General features: G+C 47.8%; 1 protein-coding gene across 1 annotated transcript in view; it reads left to right on the top strand.

Annotated features, from left to right (window-relative positions):
- The window catches only part of FSTL1 (follistatin like 1), a 56,299-nt gene extending 35,754 nt beyond the window's left edge, over positions 1 to 20,545 (top strand). Inside the window, exons 3-11 of the mRNA XM_067302238.1 lie at positions 5,755 to 5,859; positions 7,121 to 7,250; positions 8,386 to 8,418; positions 10,039 to 10,169; positions 12,703 to 12,821; positions 13,674 to 13,786; positions 15,018 to 15,128; positions 16,977 to 17,074; positions 17,336 to 20,545. Coding sequence (XP_067158339.1) covers positions 5,755 to 5,859; positions 7,121 to 7,250; positions 8,386 to 8,418; positions 10,039 to 10,169; positions 12,703 to 12,821; positions 13,674 to 13,786; positions 15,018 to 15,128; positions 16,977 to 17,074; positions 17,336 to 17,380 — 885 coding nt within the window. The 3' untranslated portion in view covers positions 17,381 to 20,545. The remainder of the gene's footprint in view (positions 1 to 5,754; positions 5,860 to 7,120; positions 7,251 to 8,385; positions 8,419 to 10,038; positions 10,170 to 12,702; positions 12,822 to 13,673; positions 13,787 to 15,017; positions 15,129 to 16,976; positions 17,075 to 17,335) is intronic.
- The last annotated feature ends 4,233 nt before the right edge of the window (positions 20,546 to 24,778 follow it).

Here is a 24,778-nt window from a genome sequence, read left to right as displayed (position 1 = left end):
TTGAATGGGAAGACATAAAGAGGACTGGCTGAAAATACGTATCAGCAATGCTTATTTCTCCATGTCTGCCTGGAGAGAATCTGCTGTGAATTATACTGGTTTTATCTGAATTGAAGGCTTCCTCCCAGCTTTAGCTGCTATCTTCCTTGACCTGTAACAATCTGTGCCAGTTTTGCAACCCCAACCATCATTTTCTTGCCCTTTATTTTTGCCTTGTCTGCCTTATCACCACTTTAGAGCATTTTGATTTCCTTGCACATCAGGCAGGGCAAAAATGCAAATCCTTGATTTTACAGCAAACAGCGCAGAGCACTGTATGAGTGGTTGAGTCATTTTATGGATTTCCACAAACTGATACCAGAAGAGGAGAAGGAACCTGAACCCGCAGTCACTGTTGATAGCAGAAAAGCTATTTGCTGATGTCAATAGGAGCAGGACAGCATGTAGTACTTGTCCAGTGCAGCTTGCGCTGCTGAGAAAAACACTTCTGAGATCTCCAAGAAGAGATTTCATATGGAAGGACATGCAGAAAGCGATCTGGAGGGTTATTTCCTAAGCATGTTCATTCCTTACCTCACCCATCTCGTAGCAGAGTGGTCTGCCTTGTGGTTTCAGAGCATGTGTGAGCGTGTGTAATAGCAGGAATCCCTGCCATTCCATCGGTGCAGTGGGGCACAATGGACATGCAGCTGCTTGCACAGCTCTTCTTTGCAGGTCGAAACTTGTTCTTCCTTACAGAGTTGTTTTGTTGGTAAACTATTAACCTTTTCGGCTTTCACATAGCGATGGGGAAAGTCCCCATTTCTACTAAGTGACACTAGGCAGTGTGGCCCAGCATCCTCCAGGGAAGCGAGCAGGCAAGAAAGAGGCTTTGTTGGAAAACCTAGGAGGCACAATGCCTCTTTTCTGGCATGCAGTATGCAGTCACTCAGATGCCTATATGCTCATATATACCAGAGTCACACACAGATCCTCCCTAACACAATCCTTAAACCACCTGCAAGCATACACAGGTATGTGTTTGTGCAAGCACTGGGGCAAAAGAGCATGCAATCGGTCTCTGCCAGGCACATTCAGGTGCAGGGACGGTCACCAGCAGGCATGCAGCATGCTCACATGCTTGTGACGGCACACAGCAGTGCGCTTTTGTGAAGTAGTCTCACCAGTGCAGGCAGGCACCACCGCTTACGGCATCTAGGGCCCCTCATGCAGACCTGTGCTCTGCAGCATGTGGCAACACATTGAGCCATGCTCCAGCCCAAACGTCCAGGCTTGTATGGGCTCGGAGATGTTCCTGACATCTGCATATACGCTGCATGGAGGGTCTGACTCTCTCTTAAGCACTGTTTCTGCTGAAGATGAGAAACAGCCCTTCCCGCTGCCTAGTTTTAGGTCTCCACCTTGAGACCCTGCTTTGCCGGTTGCCATGGCGATTCCTCACCACCAGTGTCAGCACCGCCTTCTTTGCTTACAGGTGCCTTGGAAATGTCTTTTTTCCTCTCTGCTCTCCACACCCCAGGAAGCAGCAGCCAAGGAAGAAGACATCTTATGTGGCTCACTGCACTCTCAGTTCAGGTCTTCTGCTCAGCACTTCCCTCTGGACTGAACTGCCCGTAGGTTTGCAAGCAAGAAGCCTTCACCCGTGGCATTAGGCTCTGTAATGCCATGTGAACAGCGTTAGTTCCCATCTCTGTCTGACGGACAGTCTGGGCTGTGCGTATGTGAAGCTGCTGCTGCCCTACTGCTCTGGGTTTCTGCTCTGTGAGCCGTGACAGTGATGAACAACTTTCTCCATGGTCTTTGGCCAGAGAGATAGCTGATGAGATTGTGCCCTGCAGAGGCCAAGGGTGAAGAGTCAGGAGTGCCACCGTGCCGTGGTGGGTGTTCAGAGCCTGGATGCTCCTTTGGGCCCTCTGCTGTTACACCTGCCCACTTGCTCTCTGGGCAGCAGAACAGTGATTCAGAGTATTGCCCAAACCGAATGAAGCAACTGTCCCACCTGAGACAGAAAAGAGGAACTGTTTTGTCACTGCTTTCTGTGTAGATGCCACCGTGCAGCAATTAATAATAACTCTATGCCCTTTCCCTTCCACCTGCCTGAGCACACCTGCACAGCTGGGAGTGACAGAAAAGGAAATGGCAGCTCACCAAGAGGAAGCAGTATAAAAACATGCTTCCAGCCCCCAAACCCTGAGGTTAATTTAAGGATGATGGCATTTAAATACACAACATACTGTGGAGTCTTTCTATTTGTCACCTGCTATTTCAGCCTTTGCTGTTTGCATTTTCAAGGTTTTAGACAGTAGCTATGAGGATAGGCTATTTAATATTGAAGTGACAGCTGGCGTCCTTACCTACTCGCATGACTCCAAAGGTAAAGCTTTAAAAACACCAAACACCACAAGGTTCAAGGCAAGCTCAGAATATCTGTCACAAGAAATGGATTTACAGACTGTCACAGAATCAAGAATAAAGTCTATAAGTCCTGATTCCCAGAGTCCCACCTTCTTCACCCATTCATTCACCACCTTCTCCTCAGTTACACTCTCAGTTGCAGAGAGGAGACTCAAGCATCAGCCCACAGCTTAGCTTGGCAGGCAGCTGTGGGAAGAAGGATGGCAGCCGCTGGAATAAGAGCTCCCAGCCTGTGGTAGGCCACGAACCATTTCAGATCTGTGCAGCCCTACCAAGCAGCAGTGGTGGCAACTGCTAACTCCATCTGTGTGCAGGAAAATGGGTTCTGACTCTCGAAAGAGGCAGAATTGGGATCCGCAGCAGCGGCTGCTGACCCCGGGCAGAGGCACACACCACACTGAGGCAGGTTGCAAGCGCCAGGTAGGAGACGTCATATGTAGTAGGTGGGTAAGGGGTGAGGCTTTGGGGGATTTGGGGGTGGATAGGGGTAGAAGGAGCTATGATTTGTGGGTTGTGGCAGGAGAAAGTGCAGTTTATGGGTGAGTGATACACAGGGGCAGGGGCTGCGCTCCTGCCTGGGGAGGCTGGATGGAGGCCGAGAGCTGCCTTCGCCGTGGATGGGAGCAGCACCTGCCTGGTAGCTCCTGCCGCCGCTGCTGCTGCAGGGAGAGGAGATCGGCAAGCTGCGTCTGAGAAATCCTGTGCTGGGGGAAGAGGCCAGGCAGGCAAAGCAGTTTGATTTATTTATTTCTGTGGCAAAACCCTGAGATCAGGAGAGATGTGCCAACCAACTCTGACCTGTCGCCAACCTAGGACAGTTTAAAACAACAAAGACGACCAACCAGCAAACCACCTTGCTTTGATTAATAAGAAAATTTGGAGGAGCATGGCTTTCTAGTCTGGTGGGGGCAGGTAGGTTGTCCTTAAAGGCCGCTGGTGGTGTCACCAGTCCCAGCTTGGAGAACTGTGGGCCAGCTCCTGGGCTCTGGCATTGTGGGGAAAGCAGCAGTGGCCAAGACAGGCACGTCACAGGGCTGATCTCCAGTGAACTGGCAAGGAGACAGGAGTGTTGCTACCTCGGCTAAGTCACCCAGCGGATGCCTGCTGAGGCCAGCTCTGCTTCTGTCACTACTTTAAATCTCAGCCCCTGAAACAGGAGCCACATTTGGCTTTGGGGGGGCACAGCTAGGGAGCTTGCTGCACTGTTGCTGCCTGGCCATGAGCAAGGAGAGGCTGATCACTGCCACCTATTGCCAGTTACCTGGATTGCAAACCTTGGCCGGTGTCGTTTCAAGTGGTATCTAACTCTTTCTGTTCCAGTCTTTGGCTTGGTGCAGGTTTGGTTAGAAGCCCTTTACAATAGAACAGCATTTAGGGGTCTGCAGTGAAATTTAGATGCACAAGTGCCCAAGCCAGATTCCAGCCTGGGAGAATTTATTTTTTCTTTGTGCTTTTTGCAAAATGAGTTATTCTTCCTTTCCCATCCAAAGTTGTTTGAAGTTGTTCTGTGCAGTGAGGCGCTCATGTTGCTCCATCCCACCCTCAGATGAACAGCTTTTCCCCAGAAGTGCTTAGATCATTTATCCCATCTCTCTGCAGAAGGCAGCTGAAGAGATATAGATGTTGCAGAAGAGGCAGAATATCTTTTATAGCTCAGAAACAATATGTGATTGATCAGCTGGGAAGGAAAAGGAGGGGACAGAGTGAGGATAACTGACTGTCTGTGGGGTGAGCAAGCCTGGAAAGTGTTGTACATTTCTGAGCTGATACTGTCATGTTTGAATATTATTTATTTGTAATGTGGAAAACAGGATAAGCTGTGAGACAGTAACATTTGCAGAAGGTAGGAAATGTGTTCATGGCTAGGTAAGCCTGGAAGGAATTATGCAGTGCTTTGAAAATACCTCCTCAGGCTGGATGACTGTGCAACAGGCCAGCAGAAAAAATATTCTGAAGATTAGGGCAAGTTTGTTCAGAAAATGATCTAATTGTCACTGTGGGCAGTTCAATGAAGAAGCAATTCACTGTGCAATTGTAGTTTAAAAGAAAAAAAAATAGGGATAAAAAAACAACAGGAGAAAAAAGCGTACTCAACATTTGTCGTTATATGGATCAGTAACGCTTGCTCCTCAGGCAAATTCTGCTCTGTTTTGGTCACCTGCCTTCAAGAGTTTATGATGAAGGCACAGAACAAAGATACCAGCAATGAGCAGAGGTATGGAATATTACTCAGATGAGAAGGTAAAAAGTCTTTGTATATTAGGGAGAAGAATCACAGCAGAAGTGATGGATCTATCCTACATTCTTCAGTCTTCCACCTCCAATATAAAACTGTTGAGAAAGCCAAATGTCTAGCCTGAACAATATAATTAACTTTTAGGTGACAAATGTTATATGTAATGAGGATCACAAAGGAAATTAGTGACAAAGCAGGGAATTAAAACTAGGTCTCCAAAGTACTAACCTCTGGAATCGTCTTCTCTTTTAATAGTGTAAGTAAAAAGAAACATTAAACTGATAAAAGCAAATGGTGTTTTTATCAAAAGCATGATTAACCTGTGGAAATCTTCCCTGTTATCTGCCACCAATTTGGGAATGCAACAGGACTCAAGAAAGGATTCAACAGTTACATGAACAATAAGAGTACTTGTGATGACTTTGGCTAAGAGAAAACCGTAAAGCGTACAAATCATGCCTCAGGGCATAAGTCAACCACTAACTGTCAGGGGCCAGGAAGAAGTTTTCTCTGTGAGAAGGTTACTGTATAATTATCCATGACAGTGTTTCTTCCTTTGAAGCATATAATCTTGACCAGTGGAGGCAAGATAATAGGTCATGTAGTTTTGTGAAATATTTTGTGACTGGGGCATTATCTGATGCCTCATGGTGATTTCTTTCTCCTATTTGGTATCATACCTTGGAAAGTATTTTCTCCAGGGTTACATTCATCTCCTTCCTAAATGTCTCAACCGAAGAAATTTTGGTTCTCTACCTTCTATGAAAAATTTTGAAGTCAGTAATCCTTGACGCCAGGGAATTATTCTTGCCATTCGTGCTAGATTTTCTTCTGCTCATGTTTGCTCCAGTTCTCTTGGGTGAATTTCCTGGAATGACCTCAAGGACACCCTCCCTTGCTGGGGCTGTGAACCCTAGTTTTTGTGTCTGCTCTTGGTTATTGTCTGAGCTCTCCATCTGTTGTAGTCATCTTTTTTGTTCTGTCATCTATGTGTTACTAGTGTGATACCCTTTGGTCCAAGCAAAAGGTTAAATATTTTTTTTAAAACTATGTATTGAAGGCTAACTTGATGTATTTTGTGTCTCTTGCTTTGTGTCTTGCAGGAAGAGCCAAGGAGCAAATCCAAAATCTGTGCCAATGTTTTCTGTGGAGCTGGGCGGGAATGTGCTGTGACAGAAAAGGGAGAGCCAACCTGTCTCTGCATTGAGGTAGGGAGGCAGAACAGCTTCTGCATCTGGGACAGGCATCACAAAACCCCCCTGAGGCTGGTTTCAGGTCACTGGAAGGGTTCCATGACAGGATAGGGCTAGGGGTGGTCAGGGGCAGCTGCAAATTCACAGTGGCTTTTCAAGCAGTGGGGTCGTTCCCAGTGTGGTGTGAGGAAAGAGCCCTGAAGTGTGTATCATATCCGGGGCCTGTAGCTGTGCTACTTACACAACTGCCTAGAGTCTTTACATGCAGGGACGACTTGGCTGGAGGCCTCTCACTGGGAGAGCCTGGTAGGGTACTGATATGCAGTGGGCTTTGAAGGGACACTATAAGGAGTGGTCTGCAAGCTCCAAGACAGCCTGCTCTTGCTGGAGTCTTGTTTGAGGAGGTTACAAGCACCCCACTAAAAATCAGCTTTTGTAAAATGGAAATAATTGTGGTAGAGTGCTGTGAGTGCTCATCCAGCAGGGAGCCTGGGATGATTAGAAGAGCCTTTCCCAGATGTAAAGTAGTAGTCTCCTACTGCTCCACTCTGCCCTGTGCTTTCAAAACCATTCCTGCCGGGCTTCTGGAAATGGGTGTGCAGCTCTTTGTTCCCACTTCCCTCAGGATCTGCAGCTCAGACACTGCCAGCCTGGATACTGGAAAGTGAAATGCTCCATTAACAGGAAGAGAGTCTAACACTCTGGATTGCCTTGCCCAGACTGACAGAGACACAGGAAGGAAGTCCACAGCATGAACAGTGGCACTGGTGAATTCTCACTCTGCTTTAGGCACTTGCTCTTGGCTGCTGGCTTATTCTAATTTCAGTGACAGAAAGGTGGAGCAGGTTCTGCAAAGACATGCAGCAGAGTTGACCTGCAGGTGCAAGCAGAGGTGCTCAGAACACATTCACAAAAACACTTCCAGAAAGGCATGTCCATGACACACAGAGCAGTGGCTGCAGATTTACACTCAACGTTTATGCTGGGCACTGATTTCTCTGCTGTGTTCTGATTTCAGGAAGACTCCTGTATGATGACAGTGACTGGGGCTGGGATAAAGGGAAGCCTCTGGATCTGCACCCATGGGCTTCTCTGGCCCTGTGAGGGTTTTTCTGGGGTGGCAATGGGAATGCTCAGCCTGTTCCAAACACCTTTGGGGACAAGAGAGCAGTGCAAAGGGCTTCTCTTGAGCTGGGTTGATGCTGGGACTCACCTGCCTCCCTCTAGGTGTCTGGAAAAGGCAGGTACAAAGCTCTCTTATCTGATTCTCTCACAGCAATGCAAACCTCACAAGAGGCCTGTGTGCGGTAGCAATGGCAAGACGTACCTGAACCACTGTGAGCTGCACCGTGATGCCTGCCTCACTGGCTCCAAGATCCAGGTGGACTATGATGGCCACTGTAAAGGTAACCCTGTGTCAGAAAGCAACTAGGGCTGGCTACTCCCTAAGAGAGGGGGAGCTGGGAGTGGAGCATGATAACATGGCCAGTAGGGCAGGCGCCTTGCCAGCCAGGGACCCCTCCCACAGTACCCAAGCGAGGCAAGAAAGATAAGCCTGGGAATAGTAGCCAGGTTCAACCAAGAGTCCAGACCATCAGGCAAGTTTGTGATGATGAAGTAGGTCCAAGGTCAAGCCATGAAGTCAGGCCAGGATCAGATCTGATGATGGTAACCAGGGTCAGAACCAGAACAGTTCAGTGGTTGCCAGGCAAGTCCATAGTGATGAAGCAGGTCTGACATCAAGGTGGGAAGATAGCCCACAGATCAGGGCCTGGATCAACAGGATCTGTAGCCAGGTACAGGCTGCAACAGAGCTGGAGATGGGCAAACCTACAACATATCTCAAACAAGACCTAGGGGCCCAGGCCTGAGTTTAAATGGAGCCCTTGGGCCAATGGACAGAGTATGTGGATGGAGACCCTCCATGAGGCCGGTCAGGGCCATTATGGTCCATTAGTGCACTTAGGGCCCTGAGACCCTGGCTGTGCTGGGCTCTTGGAGCTATTGTCTGCCTGGGTTGCTGGAAGGGGGGCCCTCTGGAGAGCAGAGCAACCTCTTTCTCCAGTCCTGGCGCTCCTGATTGCCTCTCCCTGAGCTCATGGCTTCAGCCAGGTGGCGCTCTCCATCTAGCTGCTGAGGAAAGATCTGTTCCTCTGGATACTACCATCCGTGTTCATGAGGGACTTCAAGGGACTTTAGCAGAAAGGATTTTGCCTTGAGGGTGAGGCCTTTTAACTCACCCCCACATCCTGGGTCCCAGCCTTGCACATGCTTGTCTGTCCTGAATGGAAGGATGCTCTGCTAAAGGAGCAGCTCCAAAAGTGAGCAGGTGAGAAGAGAGAAGTAGCACAGGCCAGGACTGCCTGACGACCTCCTCTACTTGAGTAAAACCTCTGCCAAAACCAAGGGCAGCCTAATAACTAGTTTTTCCAAAGACTCCCAGGCTCCTCTGCTCTTGCCCATGTTTCTCTCAGGGTGGGAAGAGGTTCATATTGCTTCATGTGGCATCAGAACTGTCCTCTTCTGTCTTTCCATTAACAGAGAAGAAGTCTGAGAATCCAGCTGCAAGTCCAGGTGAGAAGCCATCTCCTTGCCTTGCTGGGGCCTCTGTATGTATTTGGGAAGAGAGGCGGGGAAGAAGGTCTGCACTGGCAGTTGCACAGCTCTATATAAAAGTGGTACCTCTGCACTGGCTGTAGCAGGGTCTGAGTTGATAAATCAACTGAAGCATGATTGTTCAGGTCTTTACTCCTGGGTGACCTTTCAGTGCTCATACGCACCTCTCTTGGGCTCTTCACTGTGCTGGGATGTCTCAGGGACCCTAGGCAGGCACAAGGTGAAAAGACGTCTGGTTTGCCCCTGAGGACCCAAGCTGTGTTCATTGCCCAGGCTGAGGGAAGAGACACTCTTTTACACAGTTCATTGGGTATCAGACACAGTAATTGTGAAGCTGCTGCCCCCAACTCCATAAGCACTTTTTTAAAAGGAGATTTATGCTTCAGGAGTAGTTATCGGATAGGCCCGGGGCAGAGAGGCAGCACTGTGTAATGAATAAGGCGTTGACTGGGGGGTCAGGAGGTTGGCTGAACCATCTCTCCCATCAGCCAGCAAGTCTCTAATTCCCTGTGCTTGGTCTCCTCCCTTATCCTTTGCCGTGTGTATTTAGGCTATGGATTTGGGGGGCATGGCCTGTACTATATAAGGGGACACTTTTTCTGTCCAAGGTGTGCTGGAGCTGTATAATCGTTAACTTCAGTGTCCTAGGACAGATGAGAGCAAGCCCTCATGGAAGCCTAAGGCAAAGGACCCTGTCAGGGCATGGCCACCACCTCAAAATGGTTGAAAGGAAGTTCCAAATTAAACATGCAGAATCCCTAGATTTTTTTTCATCTGTCTATCTGATTGTGATTACAGCTATTGGATTTGGAAGGAGATCCTTAGTGTGTGTAAGGGACAAAATGCATACTGCTTCCCCTTCTGGCTCCATTGATCTGAGGGCGGATGTGACAGCTCACAGAAGCCAGAAGATCTAGGCTTTCAGTTTTGCTTCTAAATACAAAGTTGGGTCCTAGCACACAAAGTGATATCCACCTAGAGAAACCTGGGACTGCTGGGCACAGCAAACGAGCACAATTATACCACATCTAATTTCCAATACAAGTGGACAAGCCAGGGCTTTGAAGAATGAAATCTCCTGAGATACTGGGCCTTAAAATTCAAGGCTTGGGGAGAACTTGGTGGAAAGACGTGCTCAGTCCAGTCTGTCCCCTTGCAATGGACGGAAGTTTTGGTACTCCAGGACTCATTTTTGAATCCTATCAGAAGGCCTGGAGACACTGTCCAAGGCCAGTCAGCCACCTTCCTCCTTTATTCTTGGAGCTCTTCAAGCCAAGATGAGTCAGCTCTGGGTTGCTATTCTACAAGCTTCAGGGACAGGAAGACAGAAGGGGGGGGGGTGGAAGTGTCATTTGCCATCCTTGCCGCATGATGTCACCCACAGCCCATCCACTGTTCAGCACATGGCACCTCTGCTTTGATCTGGCCATGGATCATCTCCAAGGACCAAGGGGCCTGCAAACTGCCATCAGGACTGCCTGTTTGGTTTTTATTTCCAGTTATCTCTCTGTGGTCTCTCTGCCAACTTTGTTTCTCTCTTCCTGTCTTTCTCTTCCATTACCCTTTCTTCCATGACAGTTGTCTGCTACCAGTCGGACAGGGACGAGCTTCGTCACCGCGTCATCCAGTGGCTGGAAGCTGAGATTATCCCAGATGGCTGGTTTTCCAAGGGCAGCAACTACAGTGAAGTCCTGGACAAGTATTTCAAGGCAAGGAGCGCAAGGCCTGCCCCAGAGGCCAGGGAACGTTTCTTGCCCTGTCACTGCAAAACAGCTGCCATGTCCTGCTCCAAGAGGCTCCAGTGTGTGACATGCCAGTAGTGATGGGGGCCAGAGAAGTCTGATATATCCTATAGCATCATGTGCTCTGAGCTGCCTGCAGCAGCTGCTGCCAGAGCCACTCGCACAGCCAACAGGCAGCACGAAATTGGAGCATCTCTAGCTCCTGGTATCTGTCCTGCCCTGGGGAAAAGGAGGAGGAAAGGGCAAACATGCCTGAAGCAGCGGAGGGAAGGACGAATCTCAAGGGGCAGGAGAGAACCAGAGGAGAAAAGGTGGATGAAAGTGTTGGAAATACAGGTACAAGGGACAGTGGGAGGAAGAATAAGAGGCAGGCTAAGGAGGGAAAAAGCCCGGGTTGGTACAGAGGGGGATGCTGGAGTGGGGGGTGTTGCTGATCCTTTGTTCCAGGCAGTCCCAAGGCCAAGGATAGGGAATATTTGGGGTTTTGAGGGGGGTCACTGCTTGGGAGGAATATGCCCCAGTTGTGGCAGAGCTGGCAGTCCCCTAGCCCTCTGCCGAGAGAGAATAACCACCTGCGAGTCTCGCCTTGCAATAAGCCAGTTCCTCTTCCCTCCTGGCGGTCAGTCCATCCCTCCTCTCATCCCCACCCCCTCCTAACTGGCAGATCACACGTGCCTGCCATGCTCCTGCCACATGCACTGCCGCGTCCCTCCCCCTCGCATCCGCCTCCTGATAAAGACTTCACAGTGCTCAGGACGGAGCTGGAGGAGCAGGTGGGGAAAATGGGGAAAGTGTTTAAATCAGAAGCTGTTGACAGCGAGAGATTAATGGCACCTGACAGGAGTTAGTGCTGCAAGCAAATTTGCCATGGCAATGGCACCCCCTGGTGAGACAGAGAAGCTGGCCCCCATGCTCCACAAAGCATCTCGGCCTTCGTAACCATTAACGCTGGTGCTGTCTGTGGAAACCCTTTGGGACCTGCTGCCTCAGGCACCCCCGCAGGCGCCTGCCAGCACCCGAAAGCTGCAGTGTCCTGCAGAGTGGAGCTGTGCGGTTCCTTCCCTGCAAACACGCTGTCCCCAGCTGCCTTTGCAGAGGGCCTCCCAGTGCCACTGGCTTTGCAGAAACATATGTGGCAGCCATGGGCTCATTCTACTGCCACGGTGCAGCCCAGGTCACCCCCCGCCAGCCGCAGGCTGGCGAGGTCTTGATGAAATCCTGTAGTTGCCCCCCTTTTTCTGGACTACTCATCCCCAGCACAAGTGGACCAAGGATGAGGTGAAGCTTTTTCCCTTTTCTCCTTGACTGGAGGTTAGCAGATGTGGTGTTAAGCCATCTCCCACATAAGATCCTGACTTGTGTGGATCACTCAGATGTGGGTCACACGTCTGGGGCCTTCAGACCTAGACTTTGAAGGACGTCATGCCAAGAGGAGTTAGGCCAGTAGCGGGAGACTGCTCTGTTTTGGAGGGCCTCCGGGGGAAATGTAAATACAGACCATAGCCTTGAAAGGCACAATGACTAGCCTAACTGAATCTGGGTCATTAAGGGAACTGTGGCCACTCTTAAAAGAAATAGTGGGGAGAAAGGCTTTAAAGTCTTGTGGAAGTCGAAACATGTTAGTGAGGCAATTATATACTGGCTACGGTGCACAGAGCTATTTTCCTTGCCTTACTGGCTTCTCCCTGAACCACATATAGATAATAACAAACAGTGTCTCTGTGCACCCCTGGAAACACTGCATAAGGAGACACAGTAACCTGCCACAAGTCACACAGCAAAAATTATCCAGCATCTCTTGCAGCAGTGTGTATATACAGAATTCATTTTTTCCCTCACTGCAATGCAGCCTGTCTCTGAGGGAACCCAGCAGCTCACACTGAGTGCCCAGCACTGATATGACAGCTCCAGACAGAAAGGCAGAATGCAATTACTGCGTTGGGAGTGGAGCCAGGACTTGGGGGCTAAAAATCCTGCTCTTCAGTGCCAGGAGTCCTGTCAGGATCTCCCAAAGTTGGTGGCAAGGCATTGTGCTGTTGCGTTAAATTGTTCCTTCTTTGAGATCAGCAGAAAATGACTTCCTGTGATTTTTCCTTTTATCACTGCCACAGTCCAGATACAGCTTTGGATTTACACATATTGGAAAGTTGGCACCTTCTTGAACGCAACTGGTTTGCTTTATGGCAGGAGGTATGAGGAGGCTAAGGGCTGGCTGGAACAAAGAGAAGAAATGGGGTTAGAGCCATAAATCAAGCAGCAGGAGGTAAATGGGAGGCAGTGTAGCTTATCAGTGAGCTCAAGGCTATGATCATATCTCCCCGGTCTGACTCTAGCATGGATATGTTGCTGCTTTTCTCTGAGCCTCTGTGCAAAACAGGGATGATTCAACATGTTTCACTAAAGCTTCAAAAATGTGAAGTACATATAGAAGAGAGAAAAGAAAAGGATACCCTGAATTGATAAATCAGACCCTCTCAAATCTTTCCATCTTTCCCTACAGAGCTTTGACGATGGTGATTCTCGCCTGGACTCCACTGAATTCCTGAAGTTTGTGGAGCAGAATGAGACTGCCGTCAACATCACCACCTACATGGACCAGGAGACCAACAAGCTGCTCAGGTGGGCAGTGGGAAGGAGGCCAGAGGGAGAGCCAGGGGGGCAGAAGTGATGAGAAGTGGCAGCTGCCCACTTGTGGCATGAAGACACCTGTGCAGAATACCAGTCTGGACTGGCATCAGCCAAGATGCCTGTGTACAAAGTGGCTTCTTGCTTAATTAGATGTGTACGCCACTGAAGGGGCAGGCCCACTCTTATCCTTCACCTTAGACTGTGCATTCCCACCCTCTTGCACTGGATCTAATGGGTGCGTAGCCAGAAGGTGAGTTGCATGATGGAAAACTTGTCTGCTTTTTTATTTCCTAGTGATTCAGTTTTCCAGTGGACCTTGCTTACATCAAGAGTGCCTGATTGTTAGATCCAGTGCAAGAAAGATGGTGGGAAAGTGTAGCCAGGGATTAGGAGGAAGATAGTGGGAGAACACAGCTGTGGCTGTGACAGCCTGCAGTAAGAGCTGGTGTAAGCATCACATGAAAACGTAGTTGAGAGGTTTCTTTTCTTCTGTGTGTATCACTGTGTATGAAACGCTGAAGAGAACAGGCTGCTTGTGGGTAGGCTGTGCTTGTGTCTGTATTTGTATGAGAGTGTGTAGATGTCAGCAGGGTGCTATTTCTGCTGCCTGATTCTTTCTGAGTATCCCCCTGCTTCTCAGCCCTTCCCCAGCCAGGAAGCATTTTGTATGTGTTTCGCTTTTGTCTATATCCAGTGAGGGTTTTTTTACAAAAAGCTGTATCTGCCAGGCATCTTGGAGCCTTCCTGGTTATTACTGTTTTTCCTCATCTGTACTCTGAAGCTAGTAGAGCAGGGACCAGCCTGGTACAGCTCTGTACAGAGCATGCATCTGTTTCCTTTCAGGGGACTCTGCGTAGATGCCCTCATCGAGCTGTCTGATGAAAATGCTGACTGGAAACTCAGCTTCAACGAATTCCTCAAGTGCCTCAGCCCATCCTTTAACCCACCAGAGAAAAGTAGGAACTCCTCCCTTGTGTTGGGGAACCAGTGGGGACTCTAAGAAGGGAGGAAAGGAAAGACACCATCTTTAAGCCCAACACTGGATGCTGTCAGCTCCATTCCCAGGGTTATGTTGATATACCCCTACTTCCTGCCCTACAGCACCCCTTGTTCTCCCAGCCCAGGGCTGTCAAAAATCCTGCTTTCTCTATCCCAGAGCACCCACAGCTCTTGTGATGAAAAAGGTATGGATTTTAGAAGCAAGGACGTAGGTCAGATGGATAAGGTATGCTTGGAAGGTCAAGGCACATATTTAACAGTGTGGAGATAAGTCCTGTGAGGAGTTCATGTCTGGATAACTTAGGAAAGTCAGACCAGAGCAAAGTCCTACTGTGCTCTGCCTTTCACACAGACACCCTCCCTGATGAACGTCTCAAAGTTCACTATCCTTCCAAACCCTGCTTATTGCTACAGTTTACTTGGAAACAGCTCAGTGTTGTGCTGACTAAGCATTCCTTGCCATTGATATAATTGTCACCTACCGCTCAGAAGGTGCTGGATTTACATCCCACTGCAATGGCACCACACTGTTGACAGAGGCGATGCTTCTTAGGGAATATTAAGTTGAACTATCTGCTGCCTGTTTCAGTGGGAAGCTAGGCATGCTGCAACTCTCCCTGAAAACATGATCAGCTGATTTTCACCTAACATGAGACGGGCCCTTAAGTGCTTTGAGGGCCTCGAGTTAACCACAGAATAGAGCTGTGAGAAGACCTGTGAGATGAAGTGAGAAAGCTTTTATTTTTTCTTTCCTTTTTCCTCAGGGCAATGAGAAATACAAAAACCATTTCCCTAACTTCTCCCCTCCTTAAAAATGAAATTGTTTCAGAGCAACCAAAACATTTCACTTCGGAAGTTCTCTTTTATGTATAACAAATCAGGAAATTCAAGCAAATCTAATATTGAGATTTCATTTGGAACTGAGAAATTACAATGTGTTATTTTGAGGAAGTCAAAATGAAATGTTTGACTTTTCCCAATAATTATTTTTTGGCTGATTTCACAAACCAAATTCAACATGAATATATTTAGCCATTATGTTCCACCAGAAACTGTAATCGGTGGATAGGGGGAAGAAGGCTTCCTTCAGAAAGTTTTACCTACTTTCTCTCAAAACATCTTCAGAGTCTGTTCTCCTCTGCTAGCTCTGTATCTCACAACCACTGCTCTTGTTTTGTACCTCTCTAGAGTGTGCTCTGGAAGATGAAACCTATGAAGATGGAGCAGAGACCCAGGTGGAATGCAACCGCTGTGTCTGTGCCTGTGGGAACTGGGTGTGCACCGCAATGACATGCGAGGGTTTGTATGCTCTCCGGAAGATTGTTTTATTTGGTTCTGTACAAAAGGGATTTTTACTTTCTAGGTTTTGCAGGGTAGCAGCTGTCCAGATTCCTTCTCTCTCCCATTCTTCCTCAGATTGTCTGTTGGTGGCTTCTGCATCACCCCTCCTGTGTTCCAGGTTGGCCAGACCCAAGCTAGTTCTGTTCTAGAGATCAGAAAGTGTGTTACTGAGTTGGGGGCAATGCTGCTGGGCATTGTAGGTTGGATTTGGTGTCATGAAAATTCAGCACCAAATTTTCCACACCAGAGCTACTGTGCATCCAGCTGGCTTGGGGCATACACAGATCAAACATGCAACTGTCTGCAACCATATGTGTAGGTGTGAGCAAGACACCTTTCCTCTATGTGTGTCAGTATACTCACTGTATCTGTATTTACAGTATCTGTAAAACGGGTCCTGTCTTGCCCCAGAGAGGAAATACAAGACTTCATCCAGTAATGTCAGGAAAGCACTTGAGATTCTTGCAATAAGAACCCTAGAAGTAGAAGAAAATAATGGTGATGGAGCTGAAGGGAGGTACTGTTTATAGTAAGGCAGGATTGTTGATCTATCTGCTCTTCCTCTGGAAGGCCCTTTTTAAGCTTTCACAGATGTGTTACAATTGTGGGGAGCCCTGGCGCGGTTCTGAACTAAGGCTCTCCCTTCTGCCTTCTCACAAATGGTCCAGTGCCTGTAGAAAGTCACCATCTCCCGTGCCTTGGGAAATATACTGGTCCTTTTCAAAGAGCCAGATGTACCCTTCCAGCACTGGTCTGCATTCTTCTTACCTTCCTCCCTAGAAACAGGGCCTTTGCATGAGCTTTGTTTGCAGTGCTTTGTGGAAGCTGGCAGCAGTATGTGAGTTCAAATCTGTAGCCAGGCAGTGTCCAGTAGCTTGGACAGAGAAGGAGCAAGGAAAGCGACAGGTATGTATAGAGTTCCTTTCACATCAATCTGACAGTCTGCAGTAGAGGCTTCATGATCGCCTCGCCCCAGATTGCAGGGACCTTTTGGCTGCAGTAGCAGGAACTCGTCTGAGAGAAGATAACTGTAATACAATACAAAGAGCTGCCTATGAGATGTGGGCAGGTCTCAGGGGTTAGGTAACCAAATGAGAGACTCTTTTTGCTGCCTGCTCGGAAACAACCTTCAAAGCTGCTGTGTGAAACCTGGTGTTGCTGCCTACTTTGCTCCCTGCATCCATGCCAGAAGCATGCAGTCGGACAGGAATTCTTTTACTTTCTGCCCATGTCAGAGCAGCGGAGAGGTTAGAGGCTATTGTTAGGAGGATAAAACCAAAGAATCAGACAGATCAGATACATCAGCAAGATGCGTCTCCACTAAATGAAATTACTTCTTCATTAAGCATCAGTTATTGCATGTAAATTTCACCGAGCTGCCATTTATTCCCTACAGCAGACCTGAATAAGCAGCTTTCCCAGTTAAATAGAGTGCTCTGTTTATATTCTTACCTGCTAAGAAGTTTATATTAGCCGGCCAAGATAATTGAACTTTAGGTGCTTCTTTTTAGTAACAGTGGAGGACAGCAGAATGCAGCCTCTTCCTTATGGTTTTATTTGTTATCATAGGGGAGGGAGAGAGGTGGACAGACTGGATGCCGAGCTCCTGAAGTCCCAGGCAGCCACAAGGCCCATTCCCTTTCAAAGAAGATATGGCCAGCCCTCACAAAAATCTCCTTAACCTTGAGATATGCTGTGGTCCAAGGCAGGCTCAGGCTAACCTGCCTCTTTTTGTTCTCCTTGGCTCACACTCTGAAATCTGCCTCCCCCATTTGTGATAGTGCTGAACTCCATTTCTGTTTGCAGGGAAGAATGAGAAGGTGCCTGGTCAGAGACGGCAACCTGAACAAGACTTGACTGAGGAGGAGCTGGCTAGATATGTTCAAGAACTGCAGAAGCATCAGGTAAGCTGGGAAGATCTGCTTACATGAAGTCCCTCCTCACTAGAGTTCCCTCTGCCTGTGTCGCTTGGAGACTTCCTGGTAGAAAGGGGAGCACCGTATTCCGCAAAGGGCGATCTTCTCTATTGCCCGTGGAGACAAATACAGGTGTGGGGCTTTCAAGGAAGCCAGTATTGACACTGTTTGTGGATGAACCAAAGGTTTCGGGGCACTGCAAGTGCCTTTGTCAGTGCAGAACTTCATTTTTGTGCTCTCTTCCTCTAGGAGACGGCTGAGAAGACCAAGCGAATGAGCACCAAGGAGATGTAAGGGGCCTCCACACAGGAGGAGCCCAGGAGGATGGGCCCAACCTGCCGCCCTGTCCTCCAGTGCTGATCTCACTATGCACAAGTGTCTGCTACAGTTGCCCAGTCACAGATATTTACATTGTATAGCGATGAGTTATTTGTTTTGTAATTCACAGAGAAATGGGGCCAGGGAAGGGGAGCACAGCCCACCTGTTCAGGGAGCTTCATTGCTGGGGCTTTGGAAGGCTGGAAGGGAAATACAGCAGTCTCTGGGACCCTTTCCCAGAGTAGACAGCTGCTTCCCGCAAGAGCTAACAGGGGTTTCTGTGCCCCTGGGTCTGGGGAAAGGATGGAGGTCAGTGCTGGATAGAAAAGGGGGTCCTCAACCAATATGGTCATCGACACCAGCCACGGTTGCAGAAAAAATACAGGCCAGACGGTTCTGTGGCTGAGCGTGTGTGCAGCAGGGCATCATTAGCCAAGGACCTTGCCCTGCTTATCCGCCCCTTCCATTTGAGCACCTCAAAGCTGGTCAGCCTCGTGTGACACCTGGAAGTTTTGGTGACATGGTGCTGGCGTGAGTCCAGCACGTTCCTCCTTGCTTTCCAATGGACTGTTCCCAGCAACTCCTCCAGTACATTGTGGGCTCCAACACAAGGTTCCTTTTGACTTCATCTTGCTCTTACTCTCCCTGCTCCCTCCTTAAAGGTGCTATCATATTTTTTCTCATCACATTCACATGCTGACTCCCCCTTTTGTTTTGTTTTGTTTTTTATTACTTTATTTCCTATGGTAGTAATTCAGCTTTTGTATGTTTTGTAGCTCTAGATCTTTCAAGAAAACCCAGCTTGTGGGTTTTTGTTACTGACAGTGCTGTAATGCCCATGCATAGTTTGTATCACATTGCACTCAGCCATCACAAGCAACACAAGCAATTTGTGAGCCCTACACTACAGGGTATTTCTCAGTTGGGGATGGCAATGTCCCTCGTGGGAAGAAGAGACAGGGCTGGATGTAATTAGTTTCACCAGACACAGATTGACACTGCAGCTCTCTCTAGCCCTTGCTCCCTTGGCTAGCACTGATTTTGTGCTCAAAGTCCATGCTCAGCCCTCCTTAAATTTCCCAGAGGGAACTGCCAGGTAGTCTAGAGACAGATGGACTGGGCAGTCCCATTAGTAGGGTATTTTAAAAGACCTAACTACATAGAAAACTGTTTAGCTGAAGTCTAGGTGAAGTTAGCCATCATCTTGGGGTCTCCATCTCTAGCTGGGGTAAGGCAGCAGCATTCTTTGATTCCAGGGCTGGGTTTGGAGGCAAGGCTGGAATCCTCACTCCTGAGGCATTTCACAGTGTCTCTGATCAGACCATCTTTGACAACTGTTGCATCCCTTCATAGGTTATTTTCTTCTGGCTTCTTTCTCAGAGCATTGGTCCTAGTTATGAATGTAATGCTCTTTTTTTGACAATCACCTCTCTAGCCTCAAGCCCAGCTGATTTTCTCCTGAAGTTGTCACATGTATTTCATAATGCTTACACAAGCAAACAACCTGTTTCCACATTTGCTTCATGCCCCTGCTGTGCATCCCAAGCAGTTGCATATAGCCTGAGTTGAGGTGACTGCCTATGACTTCGATCTTCCTGAATCACAATTTCAGCAATTGTTGCTAGGTGTTTTGCAGTCCTTAGTGCTTACTCAAGCAAAACTCCCACTTGCATCAGCAGAAGCATGTTCTGCTTGAGTGAAGATCAGCAGGACTTGTGTCCCAGCCATCCCCTTTATGCACAATGCTCGAAAAAGCAAAATGAGCTGGTGCCTAGCAAGTGCAGGAAAAGAAGAAAGCTTGGTCCCTGCTATGGTCTGGCTTTTGCAGTAGGAATCAAATTTACTCCACCATGCCTGGAGATTTCGACATAATAAATACAGAAAGGGGCTGGTTCTTCCACAATGGTCCAGATTTGAAATGCTATCAACTGTGAAGGTGAGGAGAGTCAGTCCATAGGAGATGAGGGGAAGGCTGAATTCAAGAGCAGGACAGCACTACACTGGGAACACAGTGGAGTCAAATTGTTTGTGTTCCCCCATTCCCACTGATGGCACTGGAGGAAGTGGTTGGTGGAACAGGAGCATCCATTAGACATGCCCTCACCCTTCCCCAATGGTATGAGCAAAGCAGCTTCATAAGCTGGATCTGGAATCGCAGGAACATTGTTAATATATGTTTTGCTTTATTCAAGTCCTACTCTGAAAGTTAGTTTGTGCCTCCCACTCACTTCCTCCCAGCTTGGATCATTAAAGTGCCTTAGAGAAAACACAACAACTTGCCTTAAAGGCTTTCCCTGGATGGGAACAACGTCTTACGGTCCAGTCAGGAAGATCTCCAACTGGGAGAAGCAAAGCATGTGTAGGTAGGGATGGCTAGTCCATAGCTGAAGGGCTTTCTGTAGGCTGTGATTACACAATACCTTCTCCAGTCTGCTTCCTATCTCCTGTGGATGTGCAGTCCATGAGGGTGGCTGCTCGGGTCATCTGGAGCATTGTGTGCTGGCAGTTGTAGTTTACAGAGCCTGCACTTTTACTGAAGGCATATGGATGGGCTGCTGTCTCTTGAGCAAGCCAAGTTAAGCTCTCTGACAAGCCATATAACTAGCATAGTCTGGGGCAGCATGGTAGGAGTGCAGTGAACAGATGCCTCCACGGGAAGAGCTGCCACTTGCGCAGCCTCTTTGTGATCTCAAAGGGAGAACGTAACTGTGGAGAATGATGCTGGTTCCAAGGGCTGTGGTAACCAAACGGTACCTAAACATCTCGCCTCCCCACCCAGAGAGGAAGGGCAACCTTTCAGTGAGCAGTGCCCAGGCTGTAACCCACTACAGGCTGGTCTTTCACTAACTTCTGCAGGGTGATTTGACTGATGAGGAAGGATGTGCTGAATGCCAGATGTCCTCTGGGACAACGGCTGTAGAGACTGCAAGGGCAGGGAAGGCATTTTTTTTCAAAAAGCCAAATTTAAGGAAGAAACAAAAAACTCCCACTCCTCCCTCTATATTCCCTCCTGTACGTGTGTGAAATTTATCAGTATTCTGTAGGTTTTCTTAGTGCACTTATTTTACTTGATTTTGTAATTTTTTTGAAGCAGGGGGGTTTGGATATACTGCCAAATAAATGAAACAAAATTTTAAAAAAGAGCACTAGTTTTATTTTGTTTCTGAGTTCTCACCACAACCCTTATTCCTCCTTTTTCTCTTAAAAAAAAAAAAAGAAAAAAAACACACACATACAACTGTCTGTCTGCATATCCTGTGATGGCTTTTGTGCACAGATCTCAACACACCTGACAAATGTGAATCAACATGACTGTCTCTGTTTTATAGCTCAGGAAACTGAAGTGCAGGAAGGAGAAGTGGAAGGCCGCAATCGCACGGTAAGCCAGTGGCAGAAATGTAACCTGCCACCAAGGCTCCTGCCTCCCAGCCATGCATTCTTAGTAATGAGATTGCTTCACAGGCCTTTCAGTTCCCCCTTTCACTCTCCAATGCACTCCACCTGTGCCCCTGGGAAAGGAAAACAGCAACTTTCTACCTGTGATGTGTTTGTATCATAGAGAGCACCATGGGGCTCCAGGCCATGCATGGTCACAGTGACTGTATTTAATGACAGTAATAAGGGGACCTGCCTTTGACTGAGGAGTATTTGTCCCACTGAAAAAAAAAAAAAACCCAAAAAATCCACTTTTTTTTAATCCTGCTCCTGAAACTGCTTTTTTCCTGTGCCTGATGGATGGAGAGAAAGTCCCCAAGAGGAGTGGAAAGGTGGTGTTTGTGAGCCCTGAGTGGAGCTAAAATTCAATACATTTCTTTTTTCATTTCAGTTCAATATGGGTTTGCATGGTGGAAGGGAGTGGACTTTGGAGGGGCAGAAATCCTGTCCGCAGACCGGGGCTTGAATCGGTATTTCTTAAGCATTTCTTAAGGGAAGGCTACTTCTAGACTGTTACTCAGGTTTACAGTGCAGTGTCTGGCCTGCAGCTGTACTGTGAGAGACCGAGTGATTGCCAGCCATCAGGAACCACCATGCCTGGAGCATGGAGCCCACCAAAGCACAATGTGCTGTGGGTCCCTCCAGCTGTGAGCTGGGCTGTGACATCCTCTTGGCTTTGTCATGCTGTGTGTGTAAGTGATGTGTGCTGGCAGGAAGGAGCTGTAGGACTGCAGTGCTAAGCCCTGACTTAGCACTTCCCCTACTGGCCTGGACAAAAATGAGACAGGGTGAGCAAGCGGGAGGAGCAGCCCTGCCACAGGCACTGCTTTATCTCCTGGGACAGGTCCTTGCCTTTCACTGTGCCTTGTTCCTGCTCTGGAAAAATGGTCTGAATTGTGGCAGGGAGATTTCTAAGGCATTTGTTAAATGCAAACAGTTCTGTCTTTTCCTCCTCTCTCCTATGGTGTCTGCAATGGAGCAGGGTTGTCAGTTTGTCACAGTGTTGCTCTGTGATCTTGCTGAGCAAGTGTCTGCCCTGCATCTCTGCATCCTACAGCACTTAGGGTGTCAGCTCCCTCCAGCCTGGCTCTTGTCTGCTGCAGGTTTGGGCCGTTCAATATAGGGGAGTTGTGAGGACTGCTTTTGTGACAGTGCCAGTAGATGTCTGCTGTGTGGGAGGGCAGGTTTGGAGGCTACGCACTGCACACTTTGTCCCCTTAGCAGCAGCAGAGATGCCACAGCTCAAAACTGAGAGAAATTCAGCTAGGAGAATTGCTTTCTAACACACCAGAAACCTGTTCAAGCTTCTGTTGACTGTGCAAACAGCCAGCAGAGAGTAGTTGATGCTGACTGCACACTCCTAAACACCTCAGCTACACCAGACTTATGCCAAAGTTTCTCTGTGAAAGTTTCCCCAACTGGGGCTTCTCTGCCAAGAGATCAATTTTACCTCTGTCTAATGGCATTGCAATGTTTTATTTTGTGCCCCTTTTTGACTCGTCCACCATTTCCCTTCCCTGTCCCTCCAGGGTCTTCTTGATTCTCCATGTCAAAGCTACACCATATCCCTAGGACACACTGCTAGCTCCTGCCCAGTCTCCCTTCTCCCAGAAGCTCCATGAACACCAGGACTCCTGCAGCCTGGATGTCTGGAGCTCTGCATCTTGTGGCAAACAGTGAACAACAAAATCTATGTCTCACCAATGCTTTCTTGATATTGGGACAGTCTGTGTGGATCCTGTGGTGTCTATTCTTGAGCTTGTGCTACAGGATGCTCCCCAGTTAGGGTCCTCTTTTGTCTTCGGCTTTTATCTGGCTGAATCTTGTAGGAGCATGGTATTTCTGAGATTGTTACCAGTCTCTCAGATTAGATAGGAGTTGTCTGTCTTCTCCTTCCCCATCCACCCAATAGCCTTTTGCACAGAGAATGAAGCATGTGTCTCATTTTCTGCGAAAAACAAGCAAAAAACCCCCCTCTACCTAATGGAAACACAATCCCCATCCACTGTGTGGTTAGCTCAAGGCAAACCTGTTTGCTGTCACTTAAGCAGTTTTTCACTTACAATAACCCCTTGTTCTTTCCGCTGCAATTAGGTATTCTACATAACCTACTTTGAGGCATCTTATAAAGCCCTATTAAAACCAGGAAAATTATCTTTGATTCACTTTTACCTACACTCGTTCCCCTCTGCTTCCTTCCCTCCTCAGCCCTCAAATACTTTAATGGGTCCCCCCCACACACACACTTTTCTCTACCTTCCCAACAGGCTCTCTTGTTTCTATTGTATTACGCTTGCCTGAGTGAATAAATGTCTCTGCCACTGGTCTACTGGGGCCATTAGCCCCATACACATACATACACAAACACACATATACACACATACATGCCTCAACCAGGAAGGTTGAGGCTAGACTTGTCGGTAAGGATCCCTCTGGAACTTGCTTGAAATGTTTCCATAACTGCACTAGGTGGTCCTTTTCTGCCCCAGCTCAGGTTAAACATTTCAAACCTATGTGACATCAGGTGACAGGACAGCTACTAGAAAGCTAGGCAATTTCAGGTTGGGGGAAGGTGCAAGTTATTTGGAGAACAGGAAAAAAATTCAGAAGTGTCTCAAAAAACTGGAGGAATGGGAAATAGCCATTTAATAAGGATCAGTTTAGGGTTTTACAGTCTGCACACTTGATTTCTCCTGCCTCATAGAGGCTGGACAGCAGGTACCTAGGATGCAGTTCCGGATAAAAAGACTGGTATACCAGCGGAGCACAAGCTGAACATGACTTAGGGTCACACTGCTGTGAAAAAAGGCAAACCACTACTGGGAAGAGTACAGAGGGGCACAGCCTGTAAAACATGGTGCAATCACTCTGTTCCATGTGGCATCAGGGAGGCCTTTGCTGGAGTACCTTCTGGTTTGGGCAGTGCCTTTCAGGAAGGAGGCGGATCAAGTGCAAAGAACCCAGAGGCAAGCAAAAATAATGAATGGTCTTGAAAACATGACTTACAAGGACAGATCAGAAGCCTCAGGCATAGTTAAGAGAAGAAGAAGGGCTTCTCTAAATGTCTTTGTTTTCAGGCAGAGACTGCTACCGAGAGGAAAGTATCAATCTGGCCTCTCTCTGCAGTGAATGGGACACTGTAGCTTGCATTGCAGCAAGACAGCTCTAGACTAGACTCAGGGAATGCTTTTGAACCCAAAGGATAGCAAAGAAATGGAAGATACTTGCTTGAGGTTTCACAGTCTCCCTCCCTGGAGGTCTTTTAAGAACAGACTAGATGAACAACTATTAGGAAGAGTCAATGTGTAGCTGATCCTATTCTAAGATGGGAGAACAGACTGGTGACCCTCCTGAGGACCCTTCTGTTTCTCTTTGCTGTGACATTATGAAGACAGGGCACAATGGCTAATGTCACCTTTGCTCAACTGAATGATGAAATAGCTTTTAATGGTGTTGTATTACATGAGCATAATCTCTTTACATTCCTCTCTCACACAACTGTAATGGACTTAGCAGCTTTGCTGCTGTGAGCTCTTCTGCGCAAATGACAGTGCAACAGAAGAGAAGGTTAGGTTACTTTGTTTTAGTTGATATGCTCCTTTCAAAACTGTTTAAAAAAATTAATGTTGCCTCTCACATGTTACTTTTGCATAATAACAAATAATGCCCAAATAACATCTCTACCATATACCAGCTGCTGTGTATGCAAATCTTAACACTGGCCATTCAGTGTTCAACTTTAAAATAGGTCTATTTCCTTACTTATTTTCTACTGCTGGAATTTCCCAGGATTTAAAGAAGGAATGAAGCAGTGTTAGCTGCCAATTTGGCTAGATGGCACTATAAATACTTTGTCTTGTGCATACTTACTGAAGCTAAGTGATTTTAGGGTGTGGGAGAGAGGAAGTCTGTTCCTCATCTCTAGCAGAGGCCTAGCTT

The sequence above is a fragment of the Apteryx mantelli genome, chromosome 1 (genome assembly GCF_036417845.1).
Source record: "Apteryx mantelli isolate bAptMan1 chromosome 1, bAptMan1.hap1, whole genome shotgun sequence".
NCBI classification, from domain to species: domain Eukaryota; kingdom Metazoa; phylum Chordata; class Aves; order Apterygiformes; family Apterygidae; genus Apteryx; species Apteryx mantelli.
The sequence above is the reverse complement of the archived record's forward strand: the minus strand, read 5'-3'. Positions and strand labels throughout refer to the sequence as shown.